This window comes from Cynocephalus volans, chromosome X (genome assembly GCF_027409185.1).
Source record: "Cynocephalus volans isolate mCynVol1 chromosome X, mCynVol1.pri, whole genome shotgun sequence".
Lineage (NCBI taxonomy): Eukaryota > Metazoa > Chordata > Mammalia > Dermoptera > Cynocephalidae > Cynocephalus > Cynocephalus volans.
In genome coordinates this window covers 70,116,623-70,134,046 of record NC_084478.1, presented here as the reverse complement: position 1 = coordinate 70,134,046, position 17,424 = coordinate 70,116,623, and the positions used below count along the sequence as shown (strand labels likewise).

The following is a 17,424-nucleotide window of genomic DNA, read 5'->3' as shown; positions in this document are numbered from 1 at the left end:
CTCAAGGATGTTTGAATAAAAGTCAGGAAGTGGTGTGGGAAATGTCAGTTTTCTGCTCTACTACACACCTCCTGGTATCCAAGAGGGCCAGAATCAAGTTACCTGCTTCATGGAACAAAAGAAGAAAAGAAAAGAAAAGAAGTACAGGGAGAAGAAATACATAAATGTAATAATCTCTTAAAATGTTATTCAGCTATAGAGCAACAGGACATCTCATATACTACCGGTGGAAAGTGTAAATTGATACAAACACTTTGGTCAAGTTTGGCATATGCATAAAGTTGATCATATACATATCAAAAATATCACTTGTAGGTATATTTCAATATAAATGAGAGCTTATGACCACCAAAAGACATGTATAGGAGTATTTATAGTAGCACTGTTCTTAACGGGCCCAAACTGGAAGCAACCCAAATGTCCATCAATCATAAAATGGATGATATAATATATAATGGAATATTATACAGCAGTGAAAATAAAACAACATGGTTAAAGCTTACAACATAAGTCAAGCTAAGGAAACCAGACACCCACAAAACCGTGCAGAATGATTCTATTTATATATAAATTTTTAAAATGGCAAAACCAAGATGTGGTGTTGAGAATCACCTATAGGGAGAAGGGAAGGGGTAATACTTGAGAGGAAGCATAAGAAAAGCTTTTGGATGCTGGGAATGTTCTGTTTCTTGATAGTGGGTGGGTTCAGTTTGTGATAATTCATTGAGCTTATAACTTTCTGCACTTTTTTGTATATAGCCAATAAAAACTTTAAACAGTAGAAAGTTGAAAAAAAAAAAAAAACAGCCAGTCACACCAATTAGCTGACTGTAATAATAATCCAAGTGACGAAGAATACAGTCCTGAATAATTTAAGATAGTGGAAATAAGGAGAGAGAATAAAGGACTGATTGAATGACTGAATGTAGACATTAAAGAGAGAGAAGAGCCCAAGACAATGCCCAGGATTCCAGCTTGGACAACTGGGTAAATGACGGTAGGACTGGGAGCGATAGAAGGAGTAAGACTAGGTGAACAGGTAACGAATCCAATTGGCACACAATGAGTTCATAGTGTCTATGGGACATTTATGGGGAGAGGCACAATGGCTTGGGGTTTAAAACTGAGAGCTGATTTTTTGATTCTGGGTATGATGGAGTAAACATGCACCTCCATTTAACTCCCACTGAACTTGACTATAAAACTTGGACAGAACGCATGGGCAATTCTTTTGAGAACTCTGAATAGTGAATCGGCAAGCAGATCAGAGAAGACACTAGAATTAAAAGCACCACCAAACTGGTAGTGAGTTGACTGCTTTTGTTCCTGCATCATCTCCCGGCACAAACACCACAATCCGAAACCTGGAAGTGAGCACTGCTGTGTGGAGATCCAGTAGAAACCTTTTACTTCTGAATGGAGGAGCGGGAAAGGGACAGTAGTGGAAATAACTGTGTGCTTTTTTCTCTGTTCTCTTGCAGCCCAGTCACCAGGCACTTGGGTAATGGCAGTGGCAAAGAGCAGCCAGGAATGGGAAACTGAAGAAGCCAAAACTCTGAAGAAGAAGCTTCTCTGTTTAGTAGAGCTGCAGCTCTGAGAAGGAGGGGCCAAAACCGATTGCCTTTTTTTTTTCTGTCTCCTTCCCGCCCCCCCCCCCGCCACGTGACACAGACACAGCGCAATCCCGGAAGTGGGTTATTTCTGGCCCCCAGAACACGGAAGTACTGGGAAGCTCGGGAGTTAACGGAAAGTGAGGAACTCAGGAGCGCGGGGCTCATAAAGCTGTTACGAACTCTGTGGTTTATCGTTGACCTCTGTGCACGTTTTCTGATCCTAATTAGCATAATGAGAACTCTGAGAACCGATCTAAACGTTCCTCACCACCGACCTAACTGGCCACTGTTTGGTCACGTGGACCCGATTAGCACTGCAGAATTTTTGAAAACAACTGACGTTGGAAACAGACTGCAGAAGGAAAAAAAAAAAAAAAAAGTTCCCCATAGGTGGTGAGGGTGTGCATGACGATAAAAGGGCAGCAGACACCAAGCCAAGGGTTCCAATCCCATTACCGGTCACACACAGACACACACACAGACAAAACACACACACACACACGCAGCAGAGGGAGTTTTTGGGAGGTGATGGAACTGTTCTGTATCCTGTTCGTTGTGGCACCTACATGAATCTGTACATGTGTTAAAATTCATAGAACTGCAAACCAAGAGAAAAAAAGTCAGTTTTACTGGATAATAATTTAAAAAATAAATTTTAAAAAGGTGAAGGCTCTGGAGCTTCACTTTTGAACTTGCTGGGTTCAAATTCTGATGCCACCACTTACTAGCTGTCTGACCCCAAACAAATAACTACCCTCTGTGCTTTAATTTTTTCACCCCTCAAACAGGGACAGTCATAGTTCCTGCCTCCTAGAGGGTTTGCCGTGCTGAAGATTAAATGAGTTAATGCATATAATGTGCTTAGAACAGTACCTGACATAATAAATAAATACATTTCTATGTTTAGAAATTCTGGGGGTTGTAAATATTATTTAAATCCTATGTTATTTTTTTTATCTTATATTTAATTCTGTGTTATTAGATGCTCAATAAATTTCTATGTCCAGTAGACAGTTCAGTATAAGGGCCTGGGATGCAGGAGACTGTTTGGAAGACTGAAGAAGTCACTGTTGGGTGTATTTGGGTGTTTGTAGCTATAGGAAAAATAGCAGCTGTGACCTTATATATTTAAGCCATGCAATCTGCCCAGCCACCATCCTTCCTCACTCCTTACCTCCTTCCAGTTTTCACGCAGTTCCTAACCCATGGTGCTATCTCCATTTTGGCCTTCAGTTCATTGACTAGTTATGACCTCTCCAAACTAAAGTACTTTTAAAGCTGTTCTCAACTTTGACTCTGATCAAAGTCTCTTGGATATTTTGCAAAACGACTGAACTGTTAAAAACTGTCAATGTTATAAAAGACCAGAAAAGGGGCTGGGAACTGTGGTAGATTAAAGGACACTAAAGAGATATGGTAACTAAATGCAGTTGCATGGATCTTGGATAGAGTAAAGGGGAACAGCTATAGAGACCATTATTGAGATATTTAAGAAAAATTAATCTGAATTGTCTGTGGAAGAATGTCCTTGTTCCTAGGAGATACACACTGGAGTATTTAGGGTTAAATATCATGATGTCTGCACTAACTTGCAAATGGTCCAGCAAGATAATGATAATTTTATACAATAATTGTTATATATACACAATTTTAGTCAGTTGTGTGCTCGATAGATAAAACAAGATGGCAAAATATTAACAATTGGTGAAGGCAGATGGTAAAGCTATATGGGTACTCATTGTTCTAGTCTTATAATTTTTCTGTAGGTTTTAATTTTTTCAAAATAAAAAGGGCTAATAGGACATCACTTGCAGAAGATTTTTCAAAATATGCATGTCTAGTTGCAACACAAAACTAAGGAACTGAGAGTTTTCCTGCGTGGGGGCAGGCTGGAAATCTACATTTTAAAAGTTCCAGGACCCCAGGAAAGAAGTACTATTGGGAGGACTCCATCTCACACCTTCCTCTGCCTTCTCTGGTTCTTGATGTCTTTCAGGAACCAAACCCTAGCACTAGTTCCCTTTGGTAATGTCCCACCTGGGCCTGCCTCCAACCCTCTGTAAAGTGGGTGCAGCTAGGGATTGGGGGTGTTGAAAAGAGCAGTGAGGCGAGGATAGATCCTGGGGTACTCCAGCATTTATCAGATGGGCAGAGAAAGAGTATTCAATGAAAGAGACTGAGAAGGAAGTGCCAGGGAAGTAGAAAGGAAACCCCAAGAGTAGACTCAGAGGAGAATGGAGAAACATGACAAGTCATTCTTGGTGTGCCTGGTTAGAATTGCATCGGAATGAGGAGAACTAAGTGGCTGTATCAGTTCACAAGTAGACCATTTGGTGCCAGAGATTTCCCTGGCAATCCCCCATTCCCTCTAGCAGATAGTCTGTGTCACAGGACGGGCTGACAAAGACACCTGAAATCTCCCAACAAGATAAATTTCTTTTCCGAAAGCAAGGGCTCTGGAAGCCATATGCTATCAACCCCCCATCCCCCAGAAGGTTAGCAGGTCAGGGTGTTTGCCTTTGCTTCCCCCTCCTGCTGAGTTCTGGCACAGGATTTATAGTTTCTGGGAGGAATTGCGTGAAACCACTTCAGGGTCAGAGAAAATACAGCCATGTGTTACTTGGGAGTGGGAGAGATTCTGGAGTCTGGAGTCCACTGTTCCTGGCATCTGGTAGTAGGAGTGAGAATGGTGAACACAGGCATGAGACAAACTGCAGCCTTAGAGAAGGAAAGTGAAAACCTGCTACCCTCCCTTTCACCAGTTGTGTCCATCATAGCTGGGGTTTCCCAGCCAGTCATAGGGGGCACATTTTACCTCCCCCACCTGCCCCCCAAGGGGTATGTTGGCCCAGGTGTGGAGAGATCCTTTTAACCTAAAGTCCAGTGAGGCTGGCATTTTAAAAAGGAATAATGAAAGGAAGAAAAAAAAAAAAAAAAACAAATAAAAAGGAAGTGAAAAACAGTTAGTTGAGCAGCAGACCACTCCCTCCAATCCAACCTTCTTACAGCAGACTGAGTGAACCCAAATCTCACTCTGGAACTGCGGGCTCAAACCCTTCAAATGGTGAACAGTGGAAGGGGAATTTTTTTCCCTATAGGTATTTATTAAATTTAAACATGTTTTACATCGACTTTGTTGAGATATAATTTGGATAGAATAAAATTCACTTATTTTAAGCATAGAGGTTGATGAGTCTTGAGAAATGTATATACCTGTGTTAAACACCTCCCTTATCAAGATTTATAGAATATTTCCATCACCCTAAAATGTTCCCTAGTGACTCTTGCAGTCAATTGTGGTCAGGTATTGTGTAGAATGTCCCTAAATTTGGGTGTGTCTGATGGTTTTCCATGATTGGCCTGGGTTTAGGGGTTTTGGGCAAGAATGCCAACAAGGCGATATGCCCTTCTCATCACATCCTATCAGGAGATACATGATATCAGTATGTCTTTACTAGTGATGTTAACCTCGATCACCTAATTAACATGTGACTGACAGGTTCTACATTGTAAAGTTTCTATTTTTCCCTTTGTAACTAATAAATATCTTGGGGGACATATTTTGAGACTATCCCATAAAGATTTAAATTGACATTACTTAAGACCTTTCGTTGAATTAGAGAGTGTTGTTTAGTTTTACCAGTCAGGAGCATAATCCGGTTTTTTGTTTATCTGTATTCCTTTATTCTTCTCATTTGTGTTTCATAGTTTCTTCCTTTAATAAGCATAGATCTGGGTTAATAGATGGTGTGACAGAATGGAAAGAGCACAGTATCTGACATGAGGCAAACGCGGATTTGAATCCCACCTCTCCCACTTACTGATTGTATGACCTTGAAAAGGCATTTAAGCCTGAGCCTCTAAATTCCAATCCATAAAAAGCAGCTAAGAAGAAACCATCTCACAAGGTTTAGGAAAGAATTAAAGCACCTAGTAGTGTCCAGCACTCAGTAAATGCTCTGTAATTGTCATTTCTTGCCTTCCTTAATACCTGAGTGTTTAATATTACTGTCACTATTGTAAATAGACTCTCCCTTTTCTGTCTGGGTGGCTCTAGGGTATAGGAAGTTAATAGAATCTTTTAGATTTATGTTCTGACACTGCAAAGATTTAGTGTGGGGGAACTGGTGAACTTTTTACATGTCTCTGAGTCACTGGGGGAAAAGCAGCTGGAACTGTTTTAGTTGATGACAAATTCTTACAGCTCACTAGTATCTTCTATCATATAACTTTGCAAAACTCTTTCGTTACCTCTGGTATTTGGGGATATGATTTTCATGGATGTGCAAATACATCATTTGCAAAAGCAGTATTTTTATTTCTACCTCTCCTATATTTCTACTTTTCACTTATTTTTTTTTTCATTCGTTATTAGAACTACTTTAAGATAGAATTTTAGCAGGGGCAATCTCTCATGGATCCTTTTTTTTAACCAGAATTAATCTAATATGAGCTTTTGTTTGGAAAGATGTACTTTTCATGTTAAGCAAGAGAAAAAACAACTGCAACATGCCCCAACCCCTGACATTTGAAGGATTAAGTGAAACTTTGCTTTCTCCATTTGTTCTTTCCTTGCTTCAAATTTTATTTCTCCTTACCTAAACTTGTTTGATTTATTTGTTCCCTTTTTCAGTTTTTTAGGCATGGACTTGACTGTTTCTCTTTTGTACTGATATAGGCTTTAAGGGCAATACATCCTCTAAATAGTGCCTGGCAATCTCCCATAAAGTGTTACTCCCATAAAATCAGTCTTACCAATTTTTCCTTTTGCTTCATGCTTCATTAGGGCTTGGCACAATACTGTTACTGATTCTCTGTATTAAAATTTTTGATATTTTGTTCATCGTGGGGTTTTTTGGGCATTAATTTTGATTTTTCAAAATATTGCATTAAAATATTATTTACCTTGGTTACTGAGTTTTTTGGCCCCTGACGCAAGTACTTGCCTCACCACAGTCTAGTCCTGGCTCTGAAGTAACCTCCCAGACAAATTCTCCTCCCAACTTTCTTTTGAAACGAAGGCAAGAAGACAGAGAAATTGAAACTGTTTGCAAGAGATAGCAAGCCAGTCACACCACCTGCCAGGAGAGAACCATGTTTTCCTCTTTTTCTGCTCCCGTTGTCCCTTTCCTACTATATGCAGGGCTGTCAGCTCAGCAGAAGTCCTTGTCCATTTCCATTTGCTGGCACTAAGCATGGCCACATTGCTATTGGGATGCCAGGGTTTCACTCTCCAGGAATAAACCTCAAGGGCTATTGAGCTCCTGCAGACCCTTGTCAGGGTCCTTGTGGCCCAAAGCATTCCTTTCTCTGCTGGAGTCTGTCAATTAGCTCTGGCAAAAATCAAGTTTCTTTACCGTGAACTTACCTCACTCACACACGTTTCCCTTAGAAATTATTCAAAAGAAACTTATTCTTATAATCCTTAAATGTCAGAACTGGAAGGGCCCTTATGGACCATCTTGCCTCAACCCCCCTCATTTAACAGAACATATAACTTCCTTTGCTCTATTTCCACGTTCCAAGGAATCCCCAAGGCCACTTCATAATAAAAATCAGGAGCAAGGTAAGAGCCAAGTTAATCAAAGAAATAAACTACTATGGGACCCAGCTGTGCTCAGGGATGATTGAGTCATTAGAAATGCAGCCCTGGCCTTGGGATTTGTTTATTAAGGATTTTCTTCAAGGGCAAAGAGAAGGATCTGTGGTGGCTCAACTCCAAGGCTTTTCATGGGCTGAGGTGAGACTGGAAAATGTTTGATCAGCTTTCGTCTGGGCTGGAGAGTTTTAAAGGTCCTGCTCTGAAGGGGCCTGCCTTTGCTTCTACCCTACTAATCCAGGCATTGTGAGGAAGTTGGCAAAGTTTGCCTGTGTGCCTTTTACCTCCCCCCAAAAGTGTTTCTCTGGGTCCCATACTCAGAGGATCTTACTTTCAGTTCTGAAACAAATCAAGAGAGCACTCTCAACTGTGCTAGGAGGGGCTTTGAAGGTACAGCTTCCTTCACATATCTGCATTTGTTACAAGATTCACCCTGTGCAAAACACTATCACATCTATTCCACCAGTTTGACCTCTAAATACTGTAATTTTTAGCTACATTTTACAGATGAAGAAATAGGCTCAAAGTCTGGAGGACTGCCTAAGGCCATGCCACTAGTGAGGGGCAAAGCTTTGACTGTTGAGTCCAGAAGGATGTCACATCCTGTGCTTGTTCTACTAAGCCACAGCACCTCAAGGGTGCCACGGCATGCCATGAGAGCACACAGCAACTAGCTAACAGAGGACCACAGGGATGAAACGACTGTCTTGATTTGTAATGAGTTTTAGCATTGCAGTTAACTTCTGGGAAGCATAGAACAAATCTAGGAACTTGGTTCTAGTCCCAAAGGGGAGGTTGTCCTCATGTCAGGACACTGGGACATTGAGACTCATGAGGAATTTTCCACCCTATAACTTTATGTTCTGGAAAATTTTTCTTTCAGAGTGGTGGAAGACAAAGAAATCTCAATTGAAGGATATTAGTTATAAGGAAGCTTTACTAACATATGGGGGAAAATCAGATCCCATTGTAGTTCTGGATAAGTATTTAGCCATGTGCAGTGAACACTGCGGGGGAAAGGGGGTGGCAAGGCAGAGCAATGTCCATGGGCAATACACTTTTTTCAATTTGCTTTTCATCTAAGGTAGCCCATCTGCACACTCTTAACGTGAAAGTGGCATCTTTGGGATTAGAAAGGGGATTATCAAATTAGGTATGTGATTCTGGGAGAAACAGGGAGGCCACAGGTGCCAAAACTTTAGACTATGAATTCGAGATTACTTGGACAAACCAGATTACTCAGTGATGTGGACATCATTTATATCCCTGTATCTTGGGTGCTCAGAAAATAACCCAGAATGAGATCTGGACACAAATCCAACACTGTATCACCAGTCCTGGGAATTGGATCTATTCCGTCCTTTGCCTCAGATAAATCTGTCAAGAAAATAATGACACTTCTTTTTTTTTTAAAATTTTTTTATTCATTTTCTAGCCCAACTTGTCGGACACCCTGTACTGGCACAGTGTAACTGCTCAGATGTATTAGGAAATACAATCATGCATTGTGCAGTTCACTGGCCTGATGGTGAGGGGGCTCCAGCTGGGATGGAATGCTGCTGGGGGGAGTAGGATGGAGAGGAGTCAAAGGAGTTGTTAGCTCACAGGTTAGTGAGCAGCCAGTCTAGAAGTTGTTTTCTAGCCATGTTTCCCACGGCTTCATCCAGTTGTCGTTCCTTGGCAAACTTCATGACCTCTTGAAGAAGGTCTCCCACACTGTACCCCTTCTCTGCTGCCTTAGCTGAAACGTCAGGAAGCTGTGGAGAGAGCAGAGCTAGCTTGAGTCACCTGGTGCTTTTTGGAGGAAGGACCCGCTGGACAAAGTGAACACCCCACAGCCCTCACTCCTATGATTCTAGGATTAAAGATCTGGAAGGAGGCTGTTGACATAGCTTTCCTTTTTCCTTGAATCTTCTCTAATGACATTATCAAAATGCCAAAGGTACTTTGCTTTTGAGCTTTAAAAACAAACTCTGAAACCAACTGTGTTCATTAAATACTTCTCACCAGATGCTGGACCTTTCGGTTATTCTGTGCTAGTCAAGGTTTGGGGTAGACATTACCCCCGCCTCCCTAAGAAAGTATGAGATTGAGGGTTAGGAGATTACCTGGGTTCATCTCCTGGACTGAAAATAATTTGGTTAAGTATTTGGTTTCTCTGGAACCCATCTAATGTAAGAAATGCAGCTATGGTGTGTGTGTGTGTGTGTGTGTGACACACACACACACAGAGAATGTGTGTATGTGTATGAATAATGCTGGCCTTCATGGGATCTGAGGAGCAGGACGAGGGTGAGGCAAGTGAGGCACTGAGGGCATAAAATTTAAGGAGACAGGCACTTTCTGGGCACTTGTAGGACCTGTGAGTTTTGGGGAGGAATATAGAAGTCATAATGAGACTAGTTTTAAATTGTTTCTGGCCAAAGACAAAATGGGTCCATGACACTTCTATTACCTCAAAGGGGAGGAGCTCCCTTTTTCTTTTTTTTTCTCTCCAAAGTCCTTTGGGGATCTTAAAACTCAAAACGTAAGACTAAAAAATCACTCCCCAATGTTTTACCAAATAGTTTGTTGAAACAGTCACTGATAAAATGAGCAAATCTCAATCTCCTCCTCTTGGTGGAAATACACAGGCCTTGAGGTGTCCACTGCCCCACTTAGCTAGTGGTTCAGCACTTCTGTGTCTTTTTATGAGGTGAAAGTATTTCATGAAGCACATGGTACAGAATAGACTTGAAAAGAAATTGGATCAATCTTAGGCTCTAAGTACAAGGCTGCCTCCCCGCCTCTGCCCATTCTAACCCTCTTTCTTCTCTTGCTTTGATGCATTCCTTACCTTCTCCAGTTGTCCGTCATCATCTCCCATGAAGTAGAGCATGGGCACATTAAACTGGGAGGCTGCAATCCACTGCAGGACAGCCTGGAGCTGCTTCTGCAAGTTACTTGTAGAACACTGATTATTGACGATGACTTCAGGCCCAGGAGAGTCTTGATTGTTCTGTGACATCTCACCATCATGACTACATCTGGCCAAGTTTGCTTGTTCTTCCAATTCAGCAAGGGCTGCGCCATTGCTGCTATACTTAGCCATGATAAGGCACAGCTTCATCACAGATTCTACCAGCTGATCTATAAATTGCCAGCTCATTTGCTTCATCCCCCTGATAAAGTCAAGTTCTTGATTGTCCTGGCATTGTTCTTCCCCTCTGTTAGATCTCTTGGACACAGAAGCTGCTTTGCTTGCCTTCTCAGAACGCTTGTTCTCACCTTCAGATAGATCATCACAGTTGAAGGGGCTCTCACTAAGCAGTTTCTGAATCAGCGTTAGAACAATGTTTGACATATCCAGCTTCTCGGAGTCCAGCTGTTGATTTTCCTTTAGAGAGGTGGATGGTCCAGGAGCTCCGTGAGTTTCTAGATGTTTCATTGACATTGCTTTGGCACTTTGGCCACTTCCACACTTTTCATACTGGGCACTCTGAGTCATATAGTCCATGGTAGAACCAGGACAGTCTTCTTTGCATGTATCTTTGCCCTTGGCCTGCTGAGTCAGATGGTACTGGATCAGCATAAGGGCAGAGACAATTAGGTCCTTGGCCAGTGAATCTGTGGAAGGGCTGATCTTCTCTCTTTTCTCTTCTTTACTGGTACATGCTTTGGTAGTCATCTTACCTTGGTTTCCTTGCTTTTGGTTCCACATGGTCAGGCTCTCCTTGAGAATGTGTTCACCAACTTTCTCAGCACTGGTTAATGACTTGCATGGGTCTGGCTTCGTTTTGCCTTTGTCCTTCCCCTTCATTTCAGCTTTCATGGCTGAGAATTCAAGACTCTGGTTCTTGCATTTAGGATCATGGGACCCAGCTTTCAAAGATGCATATGACAGACTTTGAGACTTAGTCTCCTTCTTCTCGCCAAGAAGGGCACTAACCAGGCGCTTCAGTATGGCCTCCGTGATGTCAGCAGCATTTTGTTTTCCATGGTTGAACAGATTCCTCTTGAGAGCCGAGACAAAATCTGAGTCGGTCATCAGGACTCCAGTAATATTATGCAAGTTTTTCATGCAGGAATCAATCAAATCAGACACAATTTCCTTGGTGTGCTTTAACAACACTCTCTTCAGGACCACACAGGCTGGAATTGGCTTGCCAGAACTGTGCACTTTCAAGGTCTTCATAACGGAAACCATCATGTCAGATGCTACCTGATTTGCATAAACCATGAGGCCTTTGCTGATAGAATCTGCAAAGTCTTTGCTATCTCTCTGGCACATCTGCTTGTCTCCACCCTTGTTCTTGTTGGATAATTCACTATACAGAAATGTCCTCTGGTCACCTTCCCTACACTCCTCCCCATTGCCATTCATTTCTGCAGAGGTCGCTTCCACAGCATCATGGGCCATTTCAGAAGCAATCTTGCTCACAGCACTGCGGGGGCTGTTTTTTCCTTTGTCCCCATGGGGTGGATAGATTGAATGATGAAGGCATTTGCTTCCACCTTCTAACTTCTCCTTGATTTCCTTATGGGCCATCTGGATTACCAGAGAAGATAGTCGGTTGACATAGAAGGAAAGGTCATCCGTAGAACATTCTCCTTCAGGGGAGATAACTGCCCTCTGGGTGCTAGGAGACTTGGCTGGAGGAGTCGAAGGACCTTGGTTATTGTTGGTGTTTTTGGTTGCTGTCATTTCTAGATGTAGGCTTTGAGGTCCGTTGGCCACATAATCCATGTTCAGCTGATTGGCATAGACACTGTAGCAGTTCCCAGAGGGTATTTTGTGATATTCGCCATCTGTGTTTCCTATCTTATGTTTACAGCTAGAGGCTGAGGGGCTCAGTGCGTGTTGGAAACCCAAGGCATACTTCTGGAGATCATTGAGAAGCCAATTGAGGACACTCATGGGATCAGAGGGAGTTTGTTTGAAAAGGCATACAGATCCCTCCATCTGAAAAAAGAACATCTAGCTATAAGAGTTTGGGTAGGCTACTTCTTTTCCCCTTATTTCATTTAGTAGATATATCTTCTAAATTGCATAGATTAGGGACTTGACCTTTTAGAATTGGCATGGGAATATAACATTCAATTATATCCATTAGTACACATGTAAGCAGAAGTGGCAGCAACGAAAGCTAACAGTATATACATTTGTACACTTAACTATATACAGGTTGATGGAGTTTGGATGTGTTGTCCCCTCCAAAACTCATGTGGAAATTTGATCCCCATTGCGACAGTGTTGGAAACTGTTTGAGTCATGGGGGTGGATCCCTCATGAATGGATTAGTGGTCTGCCTAGGTGGGGAGAGTAATGAGTGAGTTCTCGCTCTATTAGTTCCCTTCCCATGAGAGCTGGTTGTTTAAAAGACCCTGGCACCTCCTCTCTCTCTCTCTCTCTCTCTCTCTCTCTCTCTTGCTTTCTCTCACCATGTGATCTGCTTGTACCCACTGGCTGCCTGCCGCTTTCCACGATGAGTAGAAGCAGCCTGAGTCCCATGCCAGATGCAGCTGTCCCAGAATCATAAGCCAAATAATTGTCTTTTCCTTATAAATTACCCAGTTTCAGGTATTTCTGTTATAGCAACACTAAACAGACTAATACACGGGTGTTATCAATATGCTTGTCAGTACCGTATGAGTATGTGTGTTTATTTCAATGTGTGAATGTGACTGTTGTGTGTGTATATGTACATTGACATAGGAATTCATTTCTGTGAACATCTCAACAGATGTGAGAATGTATCAGTCTGTATTGTTAGTGTGTGAAAATGTGCCAGTATGTGTATGTGTGTGCATATGTGTGACCATGTGTAAGCATGCATAATAATGTATTTTGACATTGTTACCCATTGTATATATTTACTGTATAGGTCAAAATGTGCATACTAGTATATCTATTTGTACTTGCATGTGTCAAGATATGAGTGTGTATGTCAGTATGTCTCTGACTATAAAAATGAGCAAGTGTCAATTTGAGTAGTCTATGTATATGTTTATGATATAAACTCACTAGTATGTGTCATGAAGCTATAAATTCATTTATGTATATTAAAGCAGAAATTTACACATTAACATACACATTCACTAATATTATAATAGATTGATACATTATATTAATATAGTATCTATTGATATATTATAGATTAATCTATTATAATATTAATGAATGTGTGTGTTAAAATATGGATATGTGTAAGTAGGTGATTGTATAATGACTGTGTACATCAATGAATTGGGTGCCAATTTATGCTATACTTATATGCTATGTCAATGCTTGACAATGTGTGTGTCGGTGTTGCACATACCCTGGCATTTGAGTATGTGTGTGAATACATGAGTGGGTATGTCACAGCATTCATGTCAATGTGTGTATCAATGCATACAAACGATTGTGAAAGTGTATCACTTTGTGTAAGTTTCTATGTGTGTGTGTCAGCATGACTGTGTATGACCATACATGTCTTTGCATAGACATGTATATTAATATGTATGTATGCCAATACCTGGGTCCATATAGTCACTGTATTTTGATCAAGGCTAGAGTGTGTTAATGTGAGTGTATATTTATACATTGTGTGTAAGATGGGTGTTTATGTATACTACATGTTGACATGTCACTGCATCTGACTCTATATATGACTTCGTATATCTTTGTATATGTGTGTAAGTCCTTGTATATGAATAGATCAATATATTGAGTTTGATATATCAATGCTTGTATGTGTTCCTCAATCACATGTAGCCAGGCCTGTGTGTATCATTACTTGTATAAATTATCTTTTGTTAATGTATGTAAATGTATATACTGATGTGCGTGTCACTTTGTATAAATTTATATGTGTACATCTATGTCTGTGACTGTGTATGCCCATGTATGGGTATGTGTATATGTATTATGTACACAGTGTGCATTCATCAGTAAATACCATTGCCCTCTTTGCCCCTCGCCTTGCTTCCTCTCTTCTCTTTTCACTGAATTCCTGGAAGTGTGAGGTCATGATCAGGTTGACAAATGGGCTTAAGTTACAATCAAGGAGATCTGCATTGTGTGTAGGAAATATGGGCTGCTCTGTTAAAAATAAATGCCAGGTATAATTTATGCTTTTCTTAAGACTCCAAAATGGAGTTGGCCACCCCCAACTAAACCCAAAACTCTTTGGAGAATGTTATGTAACGTTTTTTCCTTGCTCTCACTATAAAGGTTTCTGGGGTCAGAAATGATGTTTTGGTTATTACTTGTTAGCCTAGGGACACAGAACAAGAAATATTTGATTCTTTTGTGCTAAAGCCAAATATCCTGTCCCAATACCAGCGACTCCAGGCTTGTAGGGATGTGGGGGTGACTTGTTGTGTGCTCCAATGCCCTTCCCAAACCTGGAGCCTAACATATAATTTGGGATACTTACACAAAAACAAGAGGATTATGTATGAGACAGTAGTGTGCAAATCTAATTGTTTCTAACTTTAAGTTACCCAACAGCCTGGCTAATCTCTTAGACAACAGAGTGGAGACTAGGCACTCAAATTCTTGGTTGTTATGGATTTTCTCTGCTCCGTATCCCTCCTTCTTTTCTGTTGGATGTTGGGCAATATAGGGCACACAAGTCCATTACAAGCCAGCAAAGAACATTGCAAAAGATCTTGCCTATACACCCACATCTTTGTTAGGGTAAAAATAGCAAAATTCTGATTGGAGTAGGTACCTGAAAATCAGGAAAGGGCATTCTGAACCTCTGTGATTAGTCCCATCATTAAATAACTGGGTGTTGCACTTACTGTGGCCCTGAACTTAGGCCTGTGTTCTCTAGAATGTCATAGTGTTCAAACTAATGGGCCTGTTTGACCATAGTTTTCTTACCGTCTCTGAACCAGAGTCCTCAGACTTAGCATAAAGTATGGTTATTATTTGTGATAATGAACATGCTAATAATATTGATTTGATCAACACACATTGTGTACAGGTGATGGTAGTCAATGTTGTACCCCCTAAAATATGTATAATCCATTGTGCTTCAATTAAAAAAAAAACATTGGTCTTTTGTAATTAGAAGGGGTAGAATCTCAGAGGCTAAGTATACCTTAGACTGGTCTTGCTTCTCAGTGTCCTTGATCACGATAATCTCTTTTTCTTCCAGAGTCTCCAGGTTTAAGTCACCTTCTGAGCTGCAACCAGCAGCACCCTATGGAATTAAAGGGCGAGATTCTTATGAACAGATGCTTTTTGAGATTTCTCCAAGCTACCCCCCTAGGCTACCACTTCATGAATGTCATGTTTCCTATTATCCTTTTTCTTTCTGCAGGAGAGGTAGGCTTGTAATGCTAGCTAGTCTTTGAAGAATAAGACAAAGTTCCCTCCACCAATTACTACTTCCCCCTCCGAAGATGTTTACAAAATCATCAATCTCAAGGACCATATTCCATTAGTCATCATCCTTTTAGACAGGTTTTTTAAAGAACTTTTCTGACAGCTATCTTCCATGTTTTAGTTCTTTCAGCCCTACCATCAACTTAAGTGGCTTCTAAAATGAGACTTTATATCAAGAGTGACAGTAAATTAGGAACCAGGGATCCTGGGATCATGAGAATGATGGCTTTCCACCCTCTGCCACAGCTTTTCCCTTTCCTCATACTTGACTGATAACCCTTCTCAGCATTTTCCCACCCATTCCAACTCTTAGCAGAGAATACCCACCTCGGAGTCTTTATCTTCCACATTCAGGGTAGACACATCGACAAAGCATATCTGTATCAAATTAGGAGGATGAATTTAGAATAACTCTAGAAAAGGCTATTATTTCTCTTTCTGGGAGATGACAACAACAGCACTTACCTCACAGGATTCTTATGGGGATTAATTCAAGACAGTGCATGCAAAGCTTTTAGCGGAGTGCCTGGAACTTAGTAAGTACAGAGTAAATCTTAATATTGTGAGTATTAAGCAGACAGAATCTTAGCATTACTCTGTTTCTTAAATGAGAATACCAACCTGTCAGATAGAGGCCCAAAGTACAGTACCTACATGTAGTAAATGAGAAAACAGAGAAGAGAAGCAGCTTTTCCAAGTGACACAAACCCAAAGTTGAAGCTTGTGTTAGAATCCAGTCTCCCTGGCTTCTAGTTTAGGGTGCTTTCTACTACACTAGTGCTTCTCAAAATGTGATATTTTTACTGTTGATGATGTAGAAAATTTTAGGTGGTACATGTATAATCATTTCTGTGTTTAATAAGTGCATTTTTGTTGTGCATTGGGGAAAATACATACTAGAACTCCAAACCTGTGCTATTATTGGTAATGCTTAGGGTGATGGTGATTTTTAAAACGTAAGTTGATTTTGAAAACATTGCAAAAGCACATATTAAGTAAGTAATAGTATGAGTGGTACTTGAGCATGATAAAAAATATGAAATATTATGTAAATCACTTGAGGTTTGGGAAACTGAGCTTGAAGTATTTTGCACTCCCGAAGGGTCCCAGTGTAACTTACTGATAGTTAGGTGACGTTATTATGACTTAGGTCTTAAGGAATAGGGGTTAGTTATGAGGTAACCACTACTCTTCCCTCCCCTGTCTCCTCCCTAGCCCTCCCCTCTCCACCTCCCTTACATCACTCCTCACCCTGCCCCACTCTTCATTTATCCCTGTATCATGCGTGAGTGTGTTGGCTATGACAGACTTTACTGAGCTTGGTTGCTAGGAGAAGTCACAGTATCAGCTTGCATTAGTTTATCTTGGGCCCCAGGATATCTATACCCATATGGCATTTTTTTCTAATTTTTTGGTAGGAGTCCTTTTGTATCTTACCACTTTCCGGTCTTGATCTTTCTGTCCTGTTGGGCTGTAGAGATCTACCTTGCACACGCCCCTGCGGCTGCGTAACCAGTCAATATCATCAGACATCTGGAAAGAGAAATAAAAGAAATCTGAAATGCTTATATAGGGTTTTTAGAAACCGGGTCAGTTTGGATAAGAATCTCTGGAGAGGGTCCTGAACCCATCTCTGTGTTTTATATAGGTTTAGGCTAGGAGCTGGTAGGATGAGTAGTGGGGAAGGACACTGAAATGTTTGAACTTGATGCTCAGGATCATTATCTTTTAGCAAAACCCATAGTCTCCTTCAATTTAGACTCCCCACACCAAGTATTTGGAACCATGGGAGTATCATACTGACTTGGGAGAACATCAGTCAGGAAAAATGGTGGACCAGGGAAGCAAATTTA

The 17,424-nt window shown here is 40.9% G+C and overlaps 1 protein-coding gene across 1 annotated transcript; it reads right to left on the bottom strand.

Annotated features, from left to right (window-relative positions):
* Window positions 1-8,813: 8,813 nt before the first annotated feature.
* Window positions 8,814-17,104, bottom strand: LOC134367542 (A-kinase anchor protein 4-like). Its single transcript, XM_063084284.1, has 5 exons — window positions 17,009-17,104; window positions 15,899-15,949; window positions 15,285-15,386; window positions 10,049-12,154; window positions 8,814-8,969 (listed from the first exon to the last, which is right to left on the bottom strand). Exons 1-5 carry the CDS (start codon window positions 17,102-17,104, stop codon window positions 8,814-8,816), a joined length of 2,511 nt encoding a protein of 836 aa, XP_062940354.1.
* Between the last annotated feature and the right edge of the window lie 320 nt (window positions 17,105-17,424).

Bases quoted from the DNA above. Each gene is read 5' to 3' on its own strand.
- LOC134367542 (XM_063084284.1), bottom strand. From the start codon at position 17,104: ATGTCTGATGATATTGACTGGTTACGCAGCCGCAGGGGCGTGTGCAAG. The intron at 15,387-15,898 runs GTGGGTATTCTC...TTAATTCCATAG, and splicing joins TGGAAGATAAAGACTCCGAG to GGTGCTGCTGGTTGCAGCTC. The intron at 8,970-10,048 runs GTAAGGAATGCA...CTCTCTCCACAG, and splicing joins ATGACGGACAACTGGAGAAG to CTTCCTGACGTTTCAGCTAA.